Source organism: Homarus americanus, unplaced genomic scaffold, assembly GCF_018991925.1.
Source record: "Homarus americanus isolate GMGI-L3 unplaced genomic scaffold, GMGI_Hamer_2.0 scaffold18884, whole genome shotgun sequence".
NCBI lineage: Eukaryota > Metazoa > Arthropoda > Malacostraca > Decapoda > Nephropidae > Homarus > Homarus americanus.
The window spans coordinates 508934-526991 of NW_024741393.1; the positions used below are offsets into that span (position 1 = coordinate 508934).

General features: G+C 40.9%; 1 protein-coding gene across 1 annotated transcript in view; it reads right to left on the reverse strand.

Annotated features, from left to right (window-relative positions):
- Positions 1-18058, reverse strand: part of LOC121875881 (neuroligin-4, X-linked-like) — a 91853-nt gene that overhangs the window by 8225 nt on the left and 65570 nt on the right. Inside the window, exons 3-5 of the mRNA XM_042380610.1 lie at positions 7914-8054; positions 4480-4680; positions 3576-3856 (exon numbers count right to left, since the gene is read on the reverse strand). Coding sequence (XP_042236544.1) covers positions 3576-3856; positions 4480-4680; positions 7914-8054 — 623 coding nt within the window. The remainder of the gene's footprint in view (positions 1-3575; positions 3857-4479; positions 4681-7913; positions 8055-18058) is intronic.

Genomic DNA, 18058 nt, shown 5'->3' on the forward strand with positions numbered 1-18058 from the left:
CGGCAGGTTAATTAATAATACTTACATCATCCCACATCATTATAACTCTCACTAGATACAGCATTATACCCTTAACACATTCTAACAATTACCATATATGAATAAACAACAAAAAAACAAGTAAAATAGAGATAAAAATAATGAGAAGTAAATAAAATAAAAATCGTAGACAATGGCGTCTCCTCATATCCATCTGGCTAACGTGACAAATGCAGCAGAAAATGACTAAACCTTAATATATGTTTATTATTTTCTCTTGTTGGATAGGTCTGGAGGTGTGTCAGAATTCTCGGAGGAAATTAAAACAGTGAGGAGTTTGTAATGAGGGAGAGAAGACAGTGAAATATAAACACACCCTGAAGTCTGTTTTCTCAGGGCAGGGTTCGCCTTAGTCACTCAAGTGTGTACTATTGTTTAGGTGGAAAAGCGACTTCTCTTCTCCTCCCCCCCCCCCTTTGTTTTCCTATTCTTCTTCTTCCTCCTCCTTCTCACTCTTTTTCTTCCCTCTTCTTCCCATCCCCTCCTACTTCTTCCTCTTCCCTCCTCCTCCTCTTCCTCCTCCAGTCCTTTCCACTCACTAACTCTGTATATATAATCAGCGAACTTTATGAATGGTTACCTGAATTTAAATGAGGTCAGGTCAGGTCAGGTTAGGTTAGGTTAGGTCAGGTCAGGTCAGGTTAGGTTAGGTTAGGTTAGGTTAGGTTAGGTTAGGTTTGGTTAGGTTAGGTTATCATTCCTCCTTCACCTTGGTTGTGTTTTATATTAAATTGAAGGTACTGTAGTAAAAGGTGTTTGAGGTAGTGAAGATTTACCTGTAATTATCACCCAAAGTTAATGATGTTACGCCAGGTATATTAAATAACGGAGGTGATGTGTGTGTGAGAGAGAGAGAAGGATATTAAGAGAAAGAATGACAGAAAAGGTAGAGATAAAGAGAGAGAGAGAGAGAGAGAGAGAGAGAGAGCAAAGCCGTTACTTTTTCCCTCCTTCATCCTCTCTTCCCTCCACACCTCATCCCCTCCAACCTCCCTAGCCTATAAATCCGTTCCCTCCACCCCTTCCCTCCACCCCTTCCCTCCACCCCTCCCCTCCCCTCTACCTCTACTCCTCTTGCACCCTCCACCACCACCTCACAGCACAATCCTTCCCCCTCCCCCCTTCCCCCATCACCTCCCCCTCCCTCCCACCTCCCTCTCCTCCTCCCCCTTCCGGTACACCAGCATACAGACCCACGGTGACAATAAATATTTACGACAACCTTTGCTGCGCTGTTGTAGAAACTCTCAGCCTTTTTAATGTTTCCACTCATTATGTCAAACACTTTTGTATAACTTTTTATTATGATGACGTATTACTATAATATATATAACCCCGATTATTATAATTATTATTATTATGATAAAGGTAGAGTCACCTGTGTGTCTTCTTATTAATTATAATTTAGTTGAAGGTGACCTCGCGGCTCGCCTGTTAATCTCTGGGAAAATCTGACGTCCACGTGTCTGACTTTAATGCTTTTTATTTTTTTTAAGCAGGAATTTTCAGAAAATAAAATAACATAGTTTTTGTTAGGGAAAATAATATTTCAATAGTATTTCACTTACTCTTGGAAATTTATATTCTGGTTATTTTCTAACGTTTGAAAAAAATACATTTTATTGATTTTATTTCCAGATATTTTTGCCATAAATTTCCATTTTGGAGAAAAATATTAATTCACTTATTTTGTGATACTTTTCCCTGTAAAGTTTCCGTGTTATATATCTTGTCTTTTTCTTATAAATTTCTTATATATTATACATATATAAACACGTATATAAACAGTACATCTATATAAACAGTGAATTTATATGAAGTATTGTGGATGACGGTTGTGACAATAGATTTCTTTAATATTCATAAACACAAGACAATGAAGTGTAGGCAATCTTCTCCTGTCGTGTTATTTCTGTGTCTCGTGTTTACATTTGTGTTACATCAACATTCTTCCATTATTCCATTTTTATTGATATTTCGTAATTCCTGATCTATTTCCCTCAGAATAAAAAGAGAAATAGGCGATAATTGATAAATAGATGGATAATACTCTTTAATATCTATTTTATTTTGAAGTTTTTAATTTGTATTTTTTATTAATTTTAGAAGATTTAAAAATTGTCATCACTGTTAAAATTTCGGGATAATTCGATTGGCAAGAAATGGTGTCTAATGGTCCTATAACGAATCTTGAGACGAAGATTTTAATATTCACATAAGATTAAAGGATTAAATTCCACCCTGAGGTTTTCTTTCACAGTTTCTTGGGCTCAAAATGGTTCTCTAAAGTTGAACCTGTATTTTAATGAACCAGGGCAGACAAGGAACATTTTTATCTCAAGGTTCAACGATGGATCAATTCGTTAATGGTGGAGTTAGTGTTGTGTTCTCGTGTACACCAAAAAGGTATCTTTACGGTGGTGATCAATGAATTTCAAAATGAACACTATGACTCCTGTTGTCTCGTAGGGTTGTCAAAATACTTCGTCCCTTATGTCCTTTTGTCTCGTTTAAGATACCTTTTGGAGCCAATACATAAGATTAACTAAAACAAAATTACACAATCCCAGTGGTGTATTTTCTTAAAGGTTATATAACATTAAAGTATTAATTCTCTCAATTCTTAAATGATATTCATAGCGTCGTGAATATTAATTATGTAAATTAGCCCCAAGTGGTTTTATCTTCGTGTATCTGCATCAGGACGAAAAATTCCCTCGTCATTTATTTTTTTGTTTCGATAAATTGTCAATAAATAATCTAATATCTAACTACAACTAAAACCTTACAGAATCATTTATGGAAGTTAAAATCACATAAAGTTTTGTCTCTTAACTATGAATTTTTCCATTAAATCCGAATTATTTGACTAAAATAAGTATACAGAATGGCTATCGTATGAGAGGTTGACTTCTTAGGAAAATTAAGTAGGTTTTTGTTTACCTGAGGAATAATACAGGTTAATTATAGTGAATCCTCTATTTAACGGACTATATGGAGATAAAAGTCCGTTATATCGAGGGTTCATTTGATGTGAAACCTCCATCTAACAGACTATATGGAAAGGAAAGCCCATTATATCGAGGTTTCCAGTGTATTAGTTTCGTCATTCTTTGTTATTAATTAGTGGTGCAGGAGCCCACGTAATTACCTGTCTCCTCACCTAGATACGAGTTATGTAATGCTTGGCTCCATTATATCCATCACTTGTTTATTAACGTATTAACTCCCTCCATAACCACACAACTCAGTTCGGTTACTAGTACATGATGATAATAGATCTTCAGAGGAACTATTAGTGTTAGTATCTCCTGTTTTTACAAGTTATATGTGGAATATTCTCAAAGTATTACTCCTGAAGCTTTCGTTATATAAGTAACCTTCAGTATTCGTCAAGTGTAGGATAGGATATGTTTTCGTTATTCGTTTACTCATATCAGCATAGATAAGGATAAAGGACCCCATTATCACCACTTTCTATGGACCTTATCACTGGGTTGTCCTTCGTGGTGATAACAGGAGCCCGGTGGTCTTACCCTATTGAGTCGCGTCTTGAAGTCCTCGGGCACCACCACCCCGTCGACGCTGGGACCAAACAGAGAGGTAAACTTGTACTGTGGGAGGTTAGCAGTCACCAGGCGCTGCGCAGACACGTTCCGCAGACACGCCATCGTCTCCGGGTGTCTGTCGCTGAGGTTGGAGGGCAGGGAACAGTTGAGGTGCTTGGCCAGACGAGCTGTGACAGAAAGGGCGTCCTGTACCTCTGCCCAGGGACTCAGGGCCGACCCGGACATAAGCACCGCCCTCTGGAACAAACCTGAAGCAGAGAGAACAGTAGTGATGGTCAGTGTGCGTTACGATACGTACATAATGTGTGCGTGTGTGTGAGTGTGTGCGTGTGCGTGTGCGTGTTTGTGTGTATGTGTATGTGTATGTGTAGTAAAATAACCAAGGTATAGGACGACACAGCCCATTATTTCAATATCATCTAAAATTCAATGATGCCATAAACTAGATGACCGCCTTGATAGTGTCTTCCCCGCCTGGCCACGAGGACCTCCACCCCTCCCTCACCCAGGTCCTCCTCCACCACTCCCTCACCTAGGTCCTCCTCCACCCCTCCCTCACCCAGGTCCTCCTCCACCACTCCCTCACCTAGGTCCTCCTCCACCACTCCCTCACCCAGGTCCTCCTCCACCACTCCCTCTCCCAGGTCCTCCTCCATCACTCCCTCTCCCAGGTCCTCCTCCACCACTCCCTCTCCCAGGTCCTCCTCCACCACTCCCTCACCCAGGTCCTGCTTTACCACTCCCTCTCCCAGGTCCTGCTCTACCACTCCCTCTCCCAGGTCCTCCTCCACCACTCCCTCACCCAGGTCAATAAGGCAGCCAGCCCATCATATACACTAAGTGTCCTTCAGAGCATCAGACCAACACCCACCTTGCACCACGACGGGGGAGACGATCAGGTAGTTGATGCAGGCGGCGCCGGAGGAGTGGCCGAAGAGCGTCACCCTGCTGGGGTCGCCCCCGAAGTGGACAATGTTTTCGTTGACCCATGAGAGCGCCGCCAGTTGGTCCATCAGTCCCTGGTTCCCCACCACGCCGCTCCCGCTGCTGTTGGGGCTCGTGTTGAGGAAACCTGACGGAGAGGAACAGCAAGTGGAGATATATTAGATCAGGATAAGTCAGGTTATATTAGGTTAGGTTAGTTAAAGTTAAACGAAGTTAGGTTACGTTAGTTCAGGTTAAGTTAGTTTAGGCTAGTTTAGGTCAGGGTATGAGTCGGTCACATATCACTGTGTATGAATCTGGTGAGCGGCAGCGAGGTGAGTCACGTGTCCAATCTAGATTAATGTCTGGCGATCAATGGGTTGGAGACAGCGGCTTACTGGTGACATTTGTGGTGGTGTGGCAGCTCATGCATGCTAAGTGAGGCGTCCACAGTGTATCAGATAAGGGACCAGAGACACAGTAATATCGGAAACCTAACATAACCTAACATAACCACGTCTGTGAGCTAAGGGCATTAGTTTCGACCACAACTGAATACATTAACACTAAATATTTACCTCGTGTACATATAAACTTTTAAAAAGGGAACTTAATGAAACGGAACTGATGACGTCGATGTTAAAATATTTCGGAAAACAATAACAGTATTAGTCTACGTCACTACCCATAATCCTCTCTTTATGTTTATGTTTTAGTGAGGAATCCGGATTTCTCGCTTCCCCGAGTCCATGGTTCAGGCTTGCGTGTTCTCTCCATGTAAAGAAGAATATATTTAGTCGATAACTTCCCTTTATGCCAGGGAAAAGATCGTATACAAAGCGACCATTTATTCAGAGTAAACAAGAGCGAGTTCAGGTGAATAAATGTTAGTCGATATATTTCTCTGCCACGTAAGGAAAGGAAATACTACAAATGTTTATTCTATCAATGTAAACTGTTGTGATTTCTTGAGGTGATGGAGAACTGAACGTGGAAAGTTTTATTCTAATCCGTATAGAAGTTAACAATATAAACCGTTTTTAATATACCTAGAAATAAAGGTTTTAGACAAAAAGTAATATATTTTTTACTGTCAACTGCAGCAACTTTTTCAAACAGTTTAAAAGATTCATCATGATAATTTAAGCGACATAAAAGACACTTGCAAATACAAATTCTTTTTTTTATTGTAATTCCTTAACACAACTGGCAACACGATGAGAATATTTCCCTTCAGCAACATGAATATAAATGGTTTGTGTTGAGTGTAGTAAAAAAATTAGTCCTAACAGAGCAGAATAGTTTAATACCGCATACAAGACCATGAAATATAAAGTAAAAAATATACACGAAATATATCCAGCTAAAAAAAAGTAATTTCACATAACATCATCCTGGCAAAACACAAATAAAAAAAAAAGTCATAAAAAAGTAAATAAAAGTATAGGCAAAATATTTAATACTGCAGAAACTATCACCGCTGACAAAAAATATCAAAAAGTTAATAAAAAAGTATCACAAAGTAAAGTCACGAAAAAGTCAAAATTAAACGTCAAAAGGTTAAAAATTCAATACTACACAAGATAACATAAATAAATTCCCTTTATTTCAGTTTTTTTCTCTTTTTTGTCTCTGGCGATGAAAATAGTCCAATAAGAGACTACAAGAGGACGATAAACAAGAAGACATACTGCGTCAAACTATCGGAAAGTAATCTGATTATTGAGTCTGAACAGAGGGGAGGAGGGGAGAAGGTGGGGGAGGAGGAGAGGGAGGGAGAAGGTGGGGGGAGGGGAGGAGAGGGCACAGGGTGAGTATGCGAGGGGAGAGGTGAGGGGAAAGGGCGAGGATGCGAAGGGAGAGGTGAGGGAGAGGGATTAGGGAGGAGAGGGGAGGGCAAGAGGAATGTTGAGGAAAGGTTGGAAGGAGAAGGGAGGAGAAGCGAGAGGGGAAGTGAGGGTGAATTTAGAAAAGGAATAGAAAGGTATGCAGATGAGAAAGAATGTTGAGAGAGAGAAAGAAAGAAAGAAAGACTAGGCGAGAGAGATAGAGAAAAGGAAAAGCGAGAGTGAGAGAGAGGGAGGAGAGAAACCAATAAAGAGAGAGAGAGAAGAGAAAGGTTTGAAAGATATATGGGAACTCGGGAGAAAAGACGAGAAGTTTGAGAGAAAGAAATAGACAAAGGGACAGACGAATGGAAGAGAATATAAACACAAAAGAGAGATAGAGAGAATGAAAAGGGAATTACTAAAAAAAAAGGCTAAACCATATTCCTCAAAGATTTAACCCATAATTCTCAAAGGGTTTATATATAGTAATCAGGGAGTTAAACCACAATCGTCAAAAAGTTAAACCACAATTATCCAAAAGTTAAACCACAATTATCAAAAAGTTAAACACAATTATCCAAAAAGTTAAACCATAAACAAAAGGGTTTAAATATAGCTAAACAAAAGGGGGGGGGGGAATTAAATCACCCAAATAGTTAGAATTTCTTTAAAAGTCGTAGATTAATGAAAACTTGACCTGAGATCTTCACTACTATGTCAGGGACCGGGTTAAACCATTACCTTGGTTTATGGCCTCAGTTGTGTTGTATATTGATATTCTTAAGCTCCGTTGTTTCCCCCTGGCTTCTCTCTCCTAAACGACACATCTTCTTTATCATGGAATTCGAGGAGTTTTGATCTGTTTACAAGATACGTCTGTTTGTCTGTTAATCTCTATGGTGTTATGTTTAGTTTAGGTAATTTCTTTGTCTTTACTCGATAAATGTCTTTGTTTATGTGATGCCTGATATCTTCCTTGCTTAAATTGTTGTAAGTTTCAGCTCCAGCTATTTTGTCTCTTGAAGCGTACGTGTGTGTGGGTGTGTGTGTGTGTGTGCGTGTGTGTGTGTGTGTATGTGTGCGTTATAACTCTCTTAAACAGACACAGCTCCTTACAGTGCTAAAAATCCCACGTTGCAGATAAATTACTCAAACATTTTTACATATATTTGACTTTAGCTTTGACGAGTAAAAGTATTTCGTGTGGACAAGGCAGACAGACACCAAATAAAATCTACACACCTGTATATTTCACCTACAGAGACACGTCCTAATTGGGAGGAAAACTTAATTAATTTTACTTCTATATTTCACTTCAATATGTTTATATAGTATTTTTTTCATCTTTCGTGTCTGTCTATCTGTCTGTTTGTCTGTCAGTCTGCACTCACCTGCCTCCCAGCACTCACCTGCCTCCCAGCACTCACCTGCCTCCCAGCACTCACCTGCCTCCCAGCACTCACCTGCCTCCCAGCACTCACCTGCCTCCCAGCACTCACCTGCCTCCCAGCACTCACCTGCCTTCCAGTATTCACCTGCCCCCAGCACTCACCTAATGGCCCCAGGCGGTAGTTAAGGGTGACTACGGTGACCTGACCATAGGCGGCGAGGATACTGCCATCGTAGAGGTTGCCGGAGCCCCATGAGAAGTTCTCCCCGTGGATATACACCATCACAGGGTACTTCCCGCCACCTGGGGGAGGGAGGAGAGATCAGATCACCTGGGGTTAGTGAGTGGGGGGTGGGGGGGTGGGTGGGTGGGGTGGTGGGTCGGGGTAGAGGTGTGATGGAGGGTAGAGGTAGGAGGGTAGGTGGGTGGGTGGTATAGGGAGATACCTAGGAGAGGCAAGTCCTAGAATAGGTTAGGGGAAGAGAGAAAGACAGAGAGGGAAAGATGGAGTCTGGTAGGAAGAGGGAGAGGAAGACGGGAGGAAGACATGGGAGGAAGGAGTCATGTAGGGAGAGAATAATGCAGGAAGGGAGGAAAGGGAGCAAGGGGGGAGGTAGTAAGACACGGAGGGAGTCTTGTATTCAAAAACAGGGAGGAAGGGAGAGAGGGGAAAAGTCGAGGAGGAAGGGAGGGAGGAAAGGAGAGAAAAGGGGAGGGAGGGAAGGAAAGGAAATAAGGAAGGAAGGAAGGAAGGGAGAGAGGAAGGAAATCAAGAAAGGAAGGAGAAAAACATCAAAGAAAAACATATACACGAGAGAGAGAGAGAGAGAGAGAGAGAGAGACAGAGAGACAGAGAGAGAGAGAGAACAGGTCCCTGGCTCTCACCCGACGTCTACGCTTGAGGGAAAAATCTTAAAAATGAGCAAAATTCCACAGCGGGAGATTGAGATGCCGGCGGTCGGGATTTTCACCAAAGTTCGGACGTTAATTTTTGTCTCAGTTTACAAGTTAAAATGCGAGACAGGTTGTAATAGACTTCTGTCCTACTGGGTCCTAACCTAACCTAACCTAACCAATAAGGTAAGGTTTATTAAGGCTCCTCATGACTTAGGTACGTTATTGATTGTTAACCTAACCTAAAGTAACCAAACTTTACTGAAATTAACCTTATCTAACCTAACCTAACCTTATCTTATCTAACCTAACTTAACCTCGGCTTTAGTGTACACATCTTGGCCTGGGTCCGGGGATCATTCTGGCCTGTGTTAGCGGTATTCTTACACTGGCAATTAGCAGGGGAAAATTATCCTTAAGAGCCGCTCTGAGGGTTATTGGCAATCCTCTCTCTAGACGCTCACGGGGGTATTTTTCGTGTGTGTGTGTGTGTGTTTGTGTTTTGCAGCTAAACTAAGATATATCGATGTTATTCCAGTATTTTTAGTTAAGAGGTAAAATCTACTCTAGCCCTTTATGAAAATTAAACCATCGTCCTCAAAATAAATAAACCATCACCTTCGAAGGCTTTAAACCATCGTCCTCAAATGGTTTACCTGTCGTACTTCTGGTTTATCCTTTAGGCTTCCTCAACGCTACCAAGAACAATTTAGTGTACCATATATCTTCATTCTTTTCCACAACGTTTCGTGCGTGAGGTGTGTGCTTATATAACGTTCCAATATATGAAGCAAAGGGCTGGCAATATTTGGTAGGTAGCCCCCCCCCCCTTCCTCTCCGCAGCCCCTAGCCTTCAGTCCCCTCATCCGTTAAGAACACTGTCTCATTTATCATATATTTTCATCCCCTTTTCACTGCGTTTCGTGCCGACCTCGCTGCCTTCCCTCACTCTCAGTCGTTTAGGTAATCCTGCTCCGAGTATTATGATATTGTATGACCCATTATTCTTAAGTGTTCTCTTCTCCCATAAGCATAAATTGCATAGGGAACACCCGCCGCCACCATCCACACGCCGCCACCATCCACACGCCGCCACCATCCACACGCTGCCACTATCTATCCTCGCCTCACAAGCCACTCACTCACACTGTGGACTCAAGGCCTCAACGATCTGCAACCTGGAGCTGAGACTTAACCTGACCTAAGACCTAACCTAACCTGATCTAACTGTAAAATAACTTAATATAACCTAACCTAACCTGATCTAACTGTAAAATAACTTAATATAACCTAACCTAACCTGATCTAACTGTAAAATAACTTAATATAACCTAACCTAACCTGATCTAACTGTAAAATAACTTAATATAACCTAACCTAACCTGATCTAACTGTAAAATAACTTAATATAACCTAACCTAACCTGATCTAACTGTAAAATAACTTAATATAACCTAACCTAACCTGATCTAACTGTAAAATAACCTAATATAACCTAACCTAACCTAACCAACTCAATTCTAATACAAAATTACCCTTCTCTCTGACTCACCCTCCACAATGTTCCACCAGGGTTCTCTGATGAGTCTATGAATACATTATTAGTACAAACATGATGAATTTATGAATACATTATGAATTTAAGAATATATTATAAATGAATAGAATGTATTATAAGTTTTGAACCTTATAAATACATGATATAAATTTATGAATACATATTTGAATTTATGTGTTCAGTAGTTTACATTCTCAGACACATGAATTTATGAATACATTAAAAATTTATAAAAGAATCCATCGCTTGATAATCTTAGCAGTTGGAACTCCTAAATATAATACCTAGTGAATGATAATAACCCTGGTGGTAGTGGAAACTCCTAAAACTCGTAATAAAACTACAAACACAACAACAACTACAAACACAACAACAACTACAACAACAAAAACATTAACCTCACAGTGCCTCCAAACATGAAATATACAGCACTCCTTCCCTCCTCCCTCCCCCCACCCCAGCAATACTGTTGTGGCAACTTGGCTGTCTTCAACAACAATGAATGCACGACTAGTGAAAATTTACAGACTTTTAAAACCTGGAATTTTACGACTCTCTAACATGGACGAAGCCATTTGCCCCAAGACCATCCATAGTTCTCTCATTGTTATGTAAATGCTGACGCCTAATACTAAGTCTTATGTTAAAGTATAAGGTCTGGGGAAATTGTTTAGCTTGAGAGATAATGGGTTATATAAATATTTCTCAAGTGATAATGGGTTATATAAATATTTCTCAAGTGATAATGGATTATATTATTTATGTCTTGAGTTATATTGGCTATATCATTTCTATATCTCCATTGGTTATGTCTGAATGTCTGTATAAATATATGTGGAGTAATGGTAAGGTATAAGAGCTTTATCTGAGGCAATAAAGAGCTATAATATATAGATTTATAGTGATGATGGCAATATTAACCTAACCTAACACACACACACTCACACACACACACACACACACACACACACACACACACACACACACACACACACACACACACACACACACACACACACACACACACACACACACACACACACACACACACACACACACACACACACACACACACACACACACACACACACACACACACACACACACACACACACACACACACACACACACACACACACACACACACACACACACACACACACACTGCCTCTCCCAGACAACATTCCCCAAACACATATTCAAAATTCACTGGAGCTCATCTCATAACACAGACAAGTGGACCTGTTCGGGGCCAGACACAATTTTTCCCCTTCCTTCCTTCCTTCCTTCCTTCCTTCCTTCCTTCCTTCCTTCCTTCCTTCCATCCTTCCTTCCTTCCTTCCTACCCTTCTTCCCAAAACAATCCTCTGATGATGTTGTTTCGTGCCGATACATAATGTATTGTTTGTAAAGGCTTAACTACCCAGAATAAACAACAATTCCCTGTTTGTGAAGAACCATCATATCTACATATTGATTCGTTGACTCTTATGTAGTGTGTGTGTGGAGGCGCATCAATAGCGATCTAAGATGTTGTTTTATGATCAATAGCAATACATGAATCTACTAGCAGTCAGGGTGGCTAGTCATTAAAAAACAGTAAAAAGAATAATAAGGTAAATTTTTCATGCAGGTAAATTCGTTTTAATGACCGGACTTATTAGCTTCTTATAAGTGGACTTTATAGAGCTCGGGTAGTGGTGGGGAGGTGAGGGGCTCTACCAGGACTTAGGGCTGTCGGCTCTATATTAATTGAGTTAGGATTAGGTTTGGTTTGGTTTTTTCACTGGCCGCCTGAGGACGGGGGGCAGGGGTATCTTGTTGACATGACGTATTACACAGCATGGTTGAGGGAGTCTTTCAACATACACCAGGTCCCTCCTACAGTACACCAGGCCCCTCCTACACTACACCAGGCCCCTCCAACATGCACCAGGCCCTCCTACATATACCAGGCCCTCCAACATACACCAGGCCTCAACACTACACCAGGCCCCTTCAACATGCACCAGGCCCCTCCAACATGCACCAGGCCCCTGTGTAAATTCGATTTGCAATGCAGATCGAGTCGTGCCCTGCGTTCCGCCTAGAGGCTCACAACAATACTGACGATCTGCTCTAACCTAATACATCATGGTGTACAAAATACCTCAGAGTAATTTCGTCAGTGTTGGTAATTAATTGTGTTAAGAAATAAAGAGGGAGAGAAAAGATAAATATAAAGAGAGAGAATGCGAAAGAAGGGGAGAGGATAAAGAGAGAGGAAGGGAGAGGAATAATTGGAGGGAGTGAATGTGATTTAAATGGAGGTAAAAAAGATAGATAGGCAGATACAAAGAGAGAGAGAGAGAGAGAGAGAGAGAGAGAGAGAGAGAGAGAGAGAGAGAGAGAGAGTAAACGAACGAGTGTATGTGTGTGTATAATGGAGGGGAGGAGGGGTGGGGGGGGAGCCGGCTGGGATAAGTGGTGCTTGAATTTGGTTTGCTTACATCCGGTGCCGGTCGTCTATCCTGCCCTGCCCCCCTAACACACGCACTCTACTCCGGCCTCCCGCCACTGACCAACGCACCTTTTTCATATCTGTATTGTAGGGATTTTTGGGGTTTTTCATTTATGGATGCATTTTAAGGTCAGGTCTTCACTAGAGAGAGAGAGAGAGAGAGAGAGAGAGAGAGAGAGAGAGAGTAACAACAAAATGAAACAAACAAATTAGACTAAACTACAACACTCGTCATTAAGTATAAAACAAAACTCCTATAATAATAAATAAACAAAGGTAAAATATTCCTCTCGTACAACATATATATCAGTGAAGTCAAAAGAGACGTTCATTAAGCTAAGTAAACCGAGTCCTCACCAACCATAAAAAAAACAAAACAAAAACGGGAAAAAAACGAAAATACAAAATAAACAAAAAAACGAGAAAGCGAAAACAAACGAAAATACGAAAAAAAATAAAAAAAAACGAGAATTTTTTTTAATACATTGAAAGAATAAACATCAAACAATTATATTCAGAGTAAATTGTATTATAGATTAGATCTTTTATTCTTCACGGAGATAATTTATTCATTAGTTTCTTTTATTTTATTTTTGTAGTTTTCATTTTTTAATTCATCATGAGAAAGAAGCACTGGGAATGACCTCATCACCTTTGTGTTTGTTTTAGCTTATGTTAGATGGAATAGTAATGAGAACTATTTGTGTCTAATTTAACTGTCTGTCTGTCTGTCTGTCTCTCTCTATCTCTCTCTCTCTTTATCTCTCTCTCTCTATTTGTCTCTCAATCTCTTTCTTTCTCTCCGTTTCTCTCCCTGTCTCTATCTGTTCCTCTCTCTATCTCTCTCTTCTCTCTATCTATCTCTGTCTCTCTCTCAATCTCTTTCCCTCTATCTGTCTCTCTCTCTCTAAACTCTCTTATCTCTTTATCTCTATCTCTCTCAAGATGTGGGAACAAAGGTATCTAGAGAGGCCACGAAGCCAAAACAAATACATTAAAGACACTCTGGTAGGTCCTCTCACCCGAAGAGCCACACGGTGTTCACGGGTAATTTACAGAGGGTGACGACTCTCCTGACGGTGGATAGATGACGAAGGAGTGGGAGTGGGAGGGGTGTGGGAGGTCGTTGGTCTATACCCGGCCTGTCTGCGCCTTCTGCATTTGGGTTGGTGGGAGGTCGTGGCTCTCCAGGGGTGCCGAATTACAACTCGGTTTAATGAGAGAGAGAGAGAGAGAGAGAGAGAGAGAGAGAGAACCTTAGGCAGCTAGATGGCGCCGTGAGACACCCTGGAGAATGAACAAGGGAAGGAAGTGAGAAGCTGTTGTCTCTCACGTCAGCCGTCAACACGTTATACAAAGTGTCGTGTTGAGGGGCGGTATTTCTCCTGTGTCGCCTACTTCTGGGAGATGAATACTGTTGTCCTTCCTCCCTCCTTCACCCTGCTGCTGGAGGGAGGGAGGAAGAGGGGAGACTCCAGAAAGATAATTGGGAGAGAGTCGTGGAGGGAGATAAGGAGGGGGAGGGGGTAGAAGGAAGGAAGGAGGGAAGGAAGGAAGGAAGGAGGGAGGGAGGGAGATATGCCTTGCTAGTAGGATCTCACAGGGTCATCGGCCATCTACATCATTTATCACCCCGACCTCTTAATTTTTTTCGCTGTCGTCGCTCCAGAAATAAATCTTCATTTCTTTTTTATTATCACTTGTGCCTACACTGTCCCAGGAGCGTCTGGCGATAGTCATCTTCTCGCGTTCTATTTATCATTTTTTTATTCTTCAGGGAGGGAGGTAACGAGGGAGGGAGGTGACGAGGGAGGGAGGTAACGAGGGAGAGAGGGAGAGAGGGAGAGGAAATGATTAAAATATTGGGACATTAAGATCTTGGAGAATGCCTAACCTAACCTACCATAACCTACCATAACCTAACCTAACCTAATCTAACCGAACTTAACCTAACCTAACCTAACCTCTGTCCCACCCCTCCTAGTCTTCCTCCTCCAATCTCTCCCTCTCCCCCTCACTCTCCTCCCCTCAGCTTCCCTCTCTGCCCATTATCCCACACACACACATGTCCAGCAACAGCACTAAACCTCACATGACCGCAGCGGCTCCACATTCTCGACATAGGGGAGAGAATGTCCCTTATCATTCCTTCTGTGTGATGTAGCTTAATGGCACGCGTCCCATTTACCCAAGGATACACTGTTTCCTTGTTGTTGAATGTTGACAAGGCTCTGAGTTCTGTGATGTGTGTGTGCGTGTGCGTGTGCGTGTGTGTGTGTGTGTGTGTGTGCGTGTGTGTGTGTGTGTGTGTGTTATTCCAAGACTTAAGAATAATGTCTTTCATTAAACTTAACCTGAATTACTAAAGACTTCACATTCGTTTTATTTTCTATTACAAAACTTTTATAATTTTCTCCTCCTGTATCCAACTCATAAGACCAGAACGACGACTTTTTGTTGCACCTACTGAATGAAAATTTTCTAAAACATATTAGAAATGTTTTAATTGGAATTTATTATAACTTAACCAGATTGGAGAAACACATTGGAGGATAGTAATCATAACTACTGACGGATTGGCTAATCATTTATGCTGACAGTCTAAAGCGAATCGTTAATTGGAAAAAAAATACATTTAAAAATGCTTAATCTTTATTTACTCACTTTGAAAAGATTTTAAGTAATTATTCGGCTGATGATTATAGGGAAACGTGTAATGATTATGCAAATTTGTTCCCTTTTCATTTCTATAATAAAAAAATATATTTGATCAAAGCTTCATTTTAATATTCTCAAATCCTCCAAATCCAGGGAGACATTTTTTTATATTGATTTTCTCTTCAAATAAACATAATATAACTTTTATTTATTCAGATGATCTTAATAACATCAAAAGTTAATTATTTTTGTCACATTTTCAATTTAAATCATCGACCCCCTCCCGCCCCTCCCCCCAAAAAAACCAAAATACACGTTTATTTTTGTTCCCTCACTTCACAATGGTTAGGTAAAAGTTTTCTCTTTTATTTTGCATTACAGTCATTGGGTAAAACTTTATTTCACAATAACTGAGTTGAACTTTATTTCCACTTCTGAACTTTACAACGATTAGGGGGAAAAATGCTCTAAACTTTATTCCTTCGTGTTAAAATAATTGGATAATCTCTCAGTATGCTAATCTTTTAAATGTATTCATGTTTTTGTGATAGATAAATTATTATTTTTAAGTACTTCAACTACCACCAGGGTTATTAAGCATCATTCACTAGGTCTAAGTTATAGGTGCTTCACTATGTCTTAATGTCTACTCCAGAACAAGAAAAATCAAGAAAGACATAATATCTCCCCCGTGCACTGGCTGGTGTCGTGTCTGGGTGAGTCTCGTGATTATATACTGTTAAATACATTGTTGTCTTTCCCTGCTGGAGACTGGCCAACACGAGGTGCTCACTCTCATGGGGCAATGGTTCGTACCACAACTACCACTACACGACTCACTGCTGCCCACCACAACTACCACTACACGACTCACTGCTGCCCACCACAACTACCACTACACGACTCACTGCTGCCCACCACAACTACCACTACACGACTCACTGCTGCCCACCACAACTACCACTACACGACTCACTGCTGCCCACCACAACTACCACTACACGACTCACTGCTGCCCACCACAACTACCACTACACGACTCACTGCTGCCCACCACAACTACCACTACACGACTCACTGCTGCCCACCACAACTACCACTACACGACTCACTGCTGCCCACCACAACTACCACTACACGATTCACTGCTGCCCACCACAACTACCACTACACGACTCACTGCTGCCCACCACAACTACCACTACACGACTCACTGCTGCCCACCACAACTACCACAGTACGACCTATAACCCACCACAGCGACCCCTACGCTACTCCACATGGTTCACATAAGGGTTCGAAACAAGCTTCTCATTGGGTTTCGAAACAAGAACATGAGGATTCGAAGCAAGGTTCACATTAGGTTTGTGGAGGAAAACTTGCCCAAAAGGAGGTCCAACACCATATTCTTTACTCCTCCTCACACATAACTTTGAAGCTAAGTGTTTATAAATTCTCTCCTCCCATTACGGAGTTAATTAATGGAGTTTGTGTCGCGTGAAACTAGTTTAACTTGGCTGACTTTAGCATAAACAGCGTCTTTTAAGGTGTGTGTAATTATGAATTCTGAGTTTAGTGTTAAATTCTGCCGGGGTGCGTCAAGAGTTGAGTAAATGTTTCCCTCTTGTGTATTTGTTAATTTTGTGTTAAATTCTTTGGTATTTATGATTTATTGGTTTAATGTTAAATTCTAAGGTATTTATGAATTCTGAGTTTAATATTAAATTCTCCTGGTGTGTGACGTTATGAATTAAGTGTCTCCACAGTTGAGCGTTTATGAATTCTTAGTTAAATTCTCCGGTATTAATGAATTCTGAGTTAATATTCGTAACTTTCTCGAGGTTTTCAAAGTTGTGTAGTTGAAGGTAGTGTGATATTGTTGATAAATTTCCCCGAGTCTTTCAGGACGTGAGTGTCATTAAAAAAAAGTGAGCAGTTATGAATGTTGTGTTTATTGTTGTTAATTTGCCTCGTTTCTCTCAAAGGATGAAACACTCTCAACACGTAAACATTTATGAAGTTTGAAATGTATGTTGATGTTATATTCCCGCCAACATAAACGTTGTCCTTTAGAAAAATGTAAAGTTATAAATTATCTTCTTAATTTTCAATATTTTTTTATTTTTTTCAGCACAAATAAATGTTTCAATACTTGAGCATTTATGAATGTTTAAATTTATGTTGAATCTTTACTTTCTCTAACATAAACATTGTCTTTTAAGGAGTGTGAAGTTATGAATTTTGAACATAATGTCGACACTTTTCTCAGCCTCTCTCAGACTCCCAACACCCCAGAGCATTTATGAATTTTAATATTATGTCTTCACTGTACTGTCTCCAACACAAACACTCTCTCGGGGTGTATATCCTTCCCCTCCCCACTCTCCCCCTTCATCTCCCTCTCCCTTCCCTCTCCACCCGTTTCCCCAACCCCCTTCCCATTCCCCAACCCCCTTCCCACCCCCCCTGCCCTTCTCCCCCTGCCCCCCCTCTCTCTCTCACTTCCCCCCCTGTCCTTCCCTTCCCCCTCCCCTCTCTTCCTCTCCCTCTCCCACATCTCTTGAAAAAACACAGACCCCGCCTCTACTGTGTTCACCAACTGGGGTCGTTTTTATGGCAATTTCTTCATATCCTGAGTCATTAGTCACCAGTAGTATATATAAAGACCATTTATTTATCCTTTTTCCCGAGTCTATA